Source organism: Pleurodeles waltl, chromosome 5 (assembly GCF_031143425.1).
Source record: "Pleurodeles waltl isolate 20211129_DDA chromosome 5, aPleWal1.hap1.20221129, whole genome shotgun sequence".
Taxonomy (NCBI): Eukaryota; Metazoa; Chordata; class Amphibia; order Caudata; family Salamandridae; genus Pleurodeles; species Pleurodeles waltl.
The window spans coordinates 1,141,507,429-1,141,517,004 of NC_090444.1; the positions used below are offsets into that span (position 1 = coordinate 1,141,507,429).

The 9,576-nt window shown below is 41.3% G+C and overlaps 1 protein-coding gene across 1 annotated transcript in view; it reads left to right on the forward strand.

The window, feature by feature from the left end:
* LOC138296325 (G-protein coupled receptor family C group 6 member A-like) overlaps window positions 1–8,771 on the forward strand; it is a 302,127-nt gene extending 293,356 nt beyond the window's left edge. Inside the window, exon 6 of the mRNA XM_069235364.1 lies at window positions 4,148–8,771. Coding sequence (XP_069091465.1) covers window positions 4,148–5,202 — 1,055 coding nt within the window. The 3' untranslated portion in view covers window positions 5,203–8,771. The remainder of the gene's footprint in view (window positions 1–4,147) is intronic.
* Window positions 8,772–9,576: the final 805 nt, after the last annotated feature.

Here is a 9,576-nt window from a genome sequence, read left to right on the forward strand (position 1 = left end):
ATGGCTGCAACCATCGCCTTCATCTCATCCAGGTCCTCTTGTGGTGCTGGACTCCCACCTCCGGTCTTCAATGCTGCCTTCCTGGACCTTGCCATTTTCTCCTTTGTCCTCTGCTTGCAGTCATGCAAGCATTTCTTGCACTCAGTGACAGTTCTCCTGACCTCTGCCACACTGTTAATCTTGTCCACAATCTGCTGCCAAATTGACTCTCTCCTTCCAATTGGCAATTTAGAGGTGATGAAGAGTTGATGTTGGTGCTCCGTCACCTCTCTCACCAGTATTTCATGCTCCTCTGCGCTAAAGCGACACTTCCTCTTTTTCATGCCTCTCCCCTGGTTCTTGTCAATGTCCTCCTGGCTGGTTCCTGGTTGGCTGGCATCTCCCTGGGGTCTCTCCTGGCTTTGTGGATCCATCTTGCCTCTCCTTTGCACTGTTTGCTCTGTTACCGTCGCTTTTTGACGATATTGTGGGCAAAAATGGCACATTTCCATTTTGCGACATGTTTACATGTCGTAAACCGGATTAGAGTAATTTTTCCTGTGTTAACTCATTTTGCCTTACGACAAGGTGCAATGGTTAGCATCAGGAAAAATGACTCTAACCTATTCTAAGCGCTACCCAGCATCATATTATAAATATGACGCACAGGTGGCGTTAAAAAATGGCGCTAGACATCACTAAACTTTTTGATGCAAAACTGTGTTTGCGCAGTTTTGCGATAAAAAGTATAAATCTGCCCGATTGTTTTGTATGCATGTATCTCTAGCAGCAAGAAAATACAAGCATTTGCAATGCAATAAGGCTTGCATTAGCAAGAGTTAGAGCTGTTGGCGTTGTAAATGATAATGACAACCTCGCATTTGGGATCTTATAAATATTTAGGGCCATATTTATACTTTTTGACGCAAAACTGCGCTAACGCAGTTTTGCGTCAAAAAAATTAGCGCCGGCTAACGCCATTCTGAAGCACCATGCGGGCGCCGTATTTATTCAATGACGTTAGCCGGCGTTAGCCGCCGGCGCTGCCTGGTGTGCGTGAAAAAAAATGACGTACACCAGGCAGTGCCGGCGTAGGGGAATATGGAGCCAAAAAATGGGGCAAGTCAGGCTGAGGCAAATTTTTCGCCTCAACCCGATTTGCGCCATTTTTTTCGATTCCCAACCCCCATTGAAATGACTCCTGTCTTAGCAAAGACAGGAGTCATGCCCCCTTGCCCAATGGCCATGCCCAGGGGACTTCTGTCCCCTGGGCATGGTCATTGGGCATAGTGGCATGTAGGGGGGCACAAATCAGGCCCTCCTATGCCACAAAAAAAAAAAAAAATTATTACTTACCTGAACTTACCTTATGTTCCCTGGGATGGGTCCCTCCATCCTTAGGCGTCCTCCTGGGGTGGGCAAGGGTGACAGGGGGGGTCCCTGGGGGCATGGGAGGGCACCTCTGGGCTCCTTCCGAGCCCACAGGTCCCTTAACGCCTGCCCTGACCAGACGCTAAAAAACTACGCAAAAGCGGCTGGATGTCATTTTTTTGGACCCGCCCACTCCCGGGCATGAGTTTTGCCCGGGAGTGTAAATAAGGTGCACATGCCGCGGAGTAAATTTTTTAGACGGGAACGCCTACCTTGCATATCATTAACGCAAAGTAGGTGTCCACGCTAAAAAATGAGGCAAACTCCATGGACTTTGGCGCTAGACGCGTCTAACGCCAAAGGATAAATATGGAGTTAGTTTTGCGTCGGAATTGCGTAAAAAAAAACGACGCTATTCCAGCGCAAACAGAGTACAAATATGCCCCTTAGTCACGCAGCACATTAAGCCTTTATCAGAAATAAACTGCGTTTGTGCATTCCTTCATACAATTGGCATTAGACTGTAATGGTCTAAGCAGCCCCTACAGAGCACCACTGTAAAAATAGCATTTGGAGGAAACATGGTCACATAAACATATATTCAGCCCCTAGAGGGCATGATCACCTAAAAAAAAAATTATAAAGATTATTGCAATGTAATCATATAATAAGCCCCTTGAGTGCATAGGCCCATATTTATACTTTTTTAGTGCCGTATTTGCGTCATTTTTTTACGCAAAAGCAGCGGAAACTTACAAAATACAATTGTATTTTGTAAGTTTGCGCTGCATTTGCGTCAAAAAGTGACACACATGCAGCGTTAAAAAAGTATAAATCTGGGCCATAGTGTTTTACACATTTTCAGGCCTAGCAGGCCTTTTAAATATCATTTAACTGTGGAGTCAGTGGCACAAAGGTGCAGTGCCGCAGATCATTACAAGATGTCCCTGTAGAGTCTACAGCAAAAAGTGCAGTATCACTGGTTGAGGCTAAATGTCCCTATAAAATCAATAAAATCTGAAGGTGCACTACCATTGGTGGTGGCTAAATGTCCCTGTTAAACCAACTGAATTAGTAATGTTTTGGGACCAATTATTTTCTTGAGGAAAGCATAGTGCATTACACATTTGCAGACCAAAAGGGACTATCCGAATACCAATACCAATACCAATACCAATACCAATACCAATACCAATACCAATACCAATACCAATACCAATACCAATACCAATCTTATAACACAAACTCCTCTCAGCTATAGAAACAAAAGTTTCAGCTATGGGAGAATTTAAAGATGCACTGAGTGGTAGAAGAGGTCCCTCTCTCACCTAGTGTGACCCACAAGATTGCCTGACCAGAAAGAGCACATCATTCTAAGGCCTATATTTATACTTATTTAGCGCCGCATTTGCCCCGCTTTTTTGATGCAAAATCGGCGCAAACTTACAAAATACAATTGTATTTTATTAGTTTGCGATGCTTTTGTGTCAAAAACTGATGCAAATGTGGTGCTAAAAAAGTATAATTATGGGCCTAAATGTTTCAGGGGTGGTTCCATTGCCCTAGGACCACCACAGGCTGAGTTATGGGCACAAATGTTTTTTAAACCAAATGCCTGCAAAGCATTATCAGCTGAATATCCGTGAATACATTAAACCTTTATCAGAAATAAAGTGTGTTCATTCATTAGCAGAAGGTGCAGTACCACTGGTGGTGAGTAAATGTCCCAGTCAAGCCAACTAAATCAGCAGTGGTTTGAACAATATCTTTTTATATCAGAATTCTGCATAGAGAGCGCATAGGGCTCTACACATCTACAGGCTAGGCATAATTATCAAAATAATAACAAAGACGTTATAAAACAAACTCCTCTCAACTATAAAAGCAAATGTTCCAGCTATGAGAGAATTTAAAGATGCACTTGGTGGTGGAAGAGGTTATGATATTTGGGCCCCCTCACACATAGTGTGACCATAAGATTGCCTGAACAGAAAGAGCACATCATTCCAAATGTTTTGGGGGTGGACTCATTGCCCTAGGACCACCACAGGATGAGTTATGGGCTCAAATGTGTTGTAAAACAAATGCTTGCAAAGCATTATGGGTCGAGGTTTCCAGAGTGCAGTGAATATTGTAGTATTGGCTCTCCTCTGTGCCAGGAGAGCCTGAGGATTCATTCCTAGGTGGATTTCATGTTTTAAGTAGTGACAAAAAAGTACAAAACACAGATACCACACAACTACTTGTTATTACTATGTAAATTAAGGACCAAGTGATAGGCAAACATGGAAAACAAACTGCGCATGTGAACATGAGTGCTGACAAACATGAGAGGCAGAAAACAAAGTAAGATAGTCCGTCCAAACACCAGAAAAACATGAGGCATGAGTAAACTGTACTTGGCCGATGCACCTCAGACAAGCACAGGAAGTGATGTATCTGCTGCCAAACCACTTAGTAGGCAGCACAACAAGAGCAAGACTGCCATCAACCTATTGCAAGTGGCAGGCAGCGGCAGGCGGGACAAAACTTCTTATATCGCTAACAACAGGTCTTCCAGACATCGCATATGTACTGTCGAGGCTCGACCTAAAAAGCAGTGTATAGACTACTGCTATTCATAGGACCTTTTTTCTTTTCAATAATTTTCTGACTAGGAAAGCAGAATTATGGGAGTTGTAGATTAAATGGTGTACAAAATAAATCACGAAGAGAAACTGCATAATACAGCCTCTTGTATTGCAATAAAATTGTTTTGCCAAATTACTCATAATCATATTTTTGTTTCCTTGTCCAGATTTGAATGCATGCTTAAAATGCCCGGATTTGCAGTGGTCAAATATCGGAAGCGCAAAGTGTGAAGATCGCACACATCAATTTTTTGGATGGAGTAACGCTTTTGCCATTGTGTTGATATGTTTTTCAGCTATTGGTTTCGTCGTTGTCCTAGCAGCAGTAGCCATCTTTCTCAAGAATCTAAACACGCCCGCTGTTAGAGCGGCAGGTGGCATCTATTGTTGCATAATGGGTGTAGGACTGCTTTTTAGCTTCATAAGCACAGCTTTTTTCATAGGCGAACCTACTGACACTATTTGTCAAATAAGGCAGACCATGTACGGCATCAGTTTTACACTCTGTGTGTCATGCGTTCTGATGAAATCTTTGAGGATTCTTGTTGCGTTTGAACTGAGCAAAAGAGGAAAATTAGGCTTGAAAGTCACTTACCAACCAGCACTGTTCATTATTTTGGTAACGGCCATTCAGATCGTGATTTGTTTACTTTGGCTGTTGCTAAAACCACCAACACTTACCTTCATCTACTCCATGCCCTATATTGTTTTACTGCAGTGTAGTGAAGGCTCATCCGTACCCTTTGGATTTATGCTGGGATACATTGGTGTCCTTGCATTCGTTTGCTTTATTCTAGCTTTCAAAGGGAGAAAGTTGCCTGAGAGGTACAACGAAGCTCGACTAATCACCTTCAGCATGCTCATCTATCTGTTTGTTTGGGCCTCCTTCATTCCTGTTTATGTTACAACAGTCGGTATGTATTTCCCTGCAGTCCAGGTGGTCGCCATTTTGGCTTCAAACTATGGAATAATATGCTGCCACATCTTGCCTGCCTGCCACATTATATTTTTTAAGAGCAAAAGCAACACTAGGCACAGTTATCAACAGAGCATCCTCAGACATAACAAAGCCAAAAGATCCGTGTTTTCAGTCAGTAAATTTGTGAATGCTCAAGAAGTCCCTTTCTCAGATGGAGTGGATTGTCAAACTAATTTTCCTCTGTGGCACAAACATTTGAGTGGAGTCAACTGTCTAATGAGAAAAAGACGCAAAAGCCTTTGAAAGGTTTTGCAAATGCTATTTAGAATTTAACAGCAATTGTGTGCTCATGTTACCCACATATTTCTCAATTCGTTCGAATTTGAGACTATTATGAAATATCTTTAAAGTGCCACTCCTTAGGGGATGGGAGTGAAAAACCAGTGGGCATGATTAACTACTGTATTGCAGCAGAGAAGATGTGCTGTCTTTTTCTTAAGATCTTGCATGCTGTGCCTCATCTGATGTTCTTCCATCTTCATAAATTAATTTCTCCATTCTGGGTGGCATAGGCACTAATTCCACAATTTCCTTATGAGTCAAGCATTATTTTGCTTGACAAAATGTCACTTAAAGGGACATTAAGGTTTAACTAAAAATAAATAAGCACACAAATTATAGTTAGGGAGTTTCTTCCCCCAAAATACACCTTTTTCTACTCTTCTATGCCTTGGTCTTGCGTCACTACTGATGGCCCTCAATACCTTTCTTTCTCCCAGTTATTTTCGCCCAAAGATGGTTGTGAATCTGACATTGACCTTCTACTTAAATTAAATGCATTATTAAGTTGACCATTGAACCTTCTCTCTCAAACAAGTTCTCTTAATCTCTGGGGCATCAGCAGTATCTTAGACAACAGGATAAAACAATGGGCTTCATTTACCAGAAACTGACACATCATCAATTAGGCTTCAGATTTCTTGTGCCTGCCGCACATCCCCTAACGATGCCATGGGTGCGCAGTATTTACAATACAGAACTCCATGGCTCATGTTTTCACAGATGAGTCAGAAATTCTGATGCATCTGTTGGCGCTAAAGTGAAGCATTGCTGGAGTTGTGTTGTTAAACTGACGCAACGCCAGCAGTGCAAGGAGAGTCCCATTGGAAAAAGGCCTTTGTCAATTTTATGTCTGGTCTGAGCTGGAGGTAAAAGTTTGACGCAGTGAAGTCATAGAGTGACGCAGTGAAAAGTTCTACATTTCACTGTGTCAGTTGTACATGGTTTTTTTGCGTGGGAATGCCTACCCTGCATACATTATACCTGGCGCAGGAATAATGTGACACTGGGCTTTACAAACTGATACAAGTTCAGAACAGACCTATATTACTCAGAGGCAATGGGGATTAAGCAAATCAGTGCCCCAAATTACAAAATTTGCTTGTACCCTCAACTGGTTATCACATATCGTTTATTGCCCATCAGAAATGCAACTGCATCATAGTGTAAGGCATCACATGAAGTGATCACACTCTTTAATGTCATGCCTAATTTCTTTACTCTAGCTATGATTTAATATCTGTCATAATTTAGGCTGCTGGTTTAACTTGCAAGCCTTTGAGTATAATAAATTGAGCAAAACGAACATAACTCACTGTATGACACAGTATTCACCCTCTCTGTAGCAGGAAGCAACTACGTTAAATTCTTGAAGCTGAGCTATAAAAGTGCAAATATTCATTATCCAAGATTACCTGTTTCTTACTGAGTAGAGACGTTACTTTTCCATTAAAAGGATCACACCCCTGCTGAGAGTTGCTGGTACCCTCAGTTTCAGATTGCTGTACACAGTTCCTGTCAGTACCTGCCCATTTTGAAAGCACTGCTACAACTAAAGTTTGCATGCCACTTAACAGTAAAGTGCTGCCTTTAGAAGCGAGCCTTTAACTGTTGCTAGCCAACATGAATTATTAAGTTTTATTGTGCAATGAAAAATAGTTTTTTGCAGTTCACTGCTTTTCTGCTAATGTACTACAACTCCATGTACTTCTTGGCCAAGACATCTCACACACAAAGGCAACCAATCTCTAATGATGTCCGATGTTTATACCTCTCTTTGATTCCATTTGTAAGCGCCCTTCTGCATGTTGCAGTTTCAGAAGGAAAGGTACTTGTTAGCATGAATTCACTGCATGGTTTTATATAGGTTCCTTTATTTCAATATATCCCTTTTTAATGTATTTTCCCCACTTTTATTTCTGTTTTGTACGTTATGTATTGTATTCATAAATTGGTGTGTGTTGCTTTGAAAATTTCTCCTATATAACCTATAATATTCATTCTTTAGTATTATTGTTATTACTACTGTTATTATTGTTATTATTATATCGAAGACTGGAAAACTGCAAAAGAGCAAACAGGATTTGCTGCTAAAAACTGTTTTATGAGGGTAAATACTGGAGCAAACCGATTTCACACTGCTCAATACATTACAGCAATTGCACCCCTCTCGTCGCTCACATAAAATGATTGGACTGTTTGTGAAAATATAAGCGTGTCCTGTTTATTATTATGTAGCAACAAACATGTTACAAGATTTATCTGACATATTTTAAGAAAAGGGAGACATAGACCACGTTGGCTTATCACACTTGTAAATGACTGCTAAGCAATAGTTATCATGCCCCACATTTACAAAGGCTTTGCGTTGGGTCTGTTGTTCTTTTTAACGCAGAGCCAATGCCAAATCATTTTTGGTATTTACCAAGCAACTCAAATGGCTGTTCATAATGCTTTGCTTTGTGAAAAACGTAATGCCTTGTATTACTTTGGGTCAGGTAGGCATTCATGAGTAGTACATGGGCTTTCCCATTCCTCCACCAATAGATTTAGCTGTAAACCCATATCTGTAACGACCTTTAGACATAGATTTGAGCCAGAGGCCTGTACTTCCCTGGCGCTGGAGTACCTAGGAGACATAGATTTTTGTCTCCTTATTTTCCTTTTGGCATATGTGCTGCATTCGGCAACACAAATAAAAGAGGAAATAACCTAAAAGAATAGTTTTTTGCAGAAAGATACTCCATGCACAAAAACTATTCTGATCATGCACCCTTGCACCGTGGCACAAGCAGGGTTGGCTTTAGTCTTTTTTGACCCCCCCCCCTCCCGACCCCATGACCACCTCCTCGGATGTCCTCACTACCACCTGGCAAGTATGCCCCTCATCTCTCTATAGCCCGCCTTTCACATACTTTCATTTGTTTTAAAGCGCTTGTAAATGCTGGCTTTTCCAATACACTCAGCTATCCTCATAAAATATAGTTCTGTTCTTTGCAGCAGGCATATTAACCCTCTGTGCTACTTTATGGCAAGCCAAAGCTGCCGCTAGACAGAACTCCCATCTCGCTCCCCAACAGGAACATTAATCACATGTGGTATATTGACATTTTAATTGTTTCCTGAAGGCTGGATGCACAAGGAACTTTTCAGCAGGTTCTTTTAAATCTCAAGTTTTGTAAGTTATTGCTAAACACAGTGCCCCCCTGAGGTCAGCGCCCCCCAATTAAGGTTAGTACCGGCTGCATTGGAGCTAGGCTGTACAAAGAGAACCAGCATATGAAGAAAGAAAAACTGTGCCGTTTCTTTGATATGACTCAGCTCTGGTCTCTCCAGGTGACTCAACGTGGCACAGCTACATTGCTTGCTGGGCTTCAGTGCACTGCATGTTCTTAAATCTGGCCCCATCATTTGTTCTTAACGCTTGTACAGTCCTTTTCCTCCGTATCTACTACTGTGCACCAATAATGTAATGCTAACCAGAATAAAATGTATTTTTCCAAACACAAAAAGGAAAGCAATAAAAAAACAGTAAACTGTATTTCATGGCTTTTTTTTACCAGTGTGTTCTTTCTGTTCTAAAACTTTGTTTCAACTTCTTCATCAGCCCTCCATACAAGTCACTATTAGTGGATTACAGTAGAAGTCAGTAACGACCATTTAACTTAATTAGCCATTTTGTTATTTATTGCTGCATATTAAATATATGTGTAGTATTCTCGGTAATACTGTAGCTCTTTATCATTTTCTTAATTTGTTTTCACGACTTTTGCTATACCCAAATCCCAGTGTGATTTATAGCTCATTTTTGTGGAAATGCTCTATTGTAAATTGGCTAGAATTTGCTGCAGGCCCAGCAATCTCAATTTCTTTCACTCACATGATGGTTAGGTGATGCCCCATATGGACAGGTATTTCAGGGGGTTATCTCAAAATTTTGCTAGTACAGAGCAGTGGGAGACAGCCACATCACTGCGACTGATTCCACAATTGAGTCTAGCATATTTTTATTCCTTAGATCCTGCACCCACACTTGATTGCAATTCACAGTGCTTACCGTTCCCTCGCTGACATCCACCAGTGGACATGGAAAGCACGCACTTGTGACAAAGGGATTCTTTTCTCTATTGCTTCATGAATTAAAATGGCTTTTTGTCATTTATATTCAGTTGGATAGCAGTTGACTTTGTACTCATAACAGGAAAAACTAGCCTATGCAAGAGCCATTGACTTTGCTGATGCATATTAGCCATGTTGTACACCACTGTGACTGCTGTTCAGCATGGCTAGAAGTTAGTGGCATAGAGGAGACTGGCGTGGAGTGAAGTGTTGTAGGGT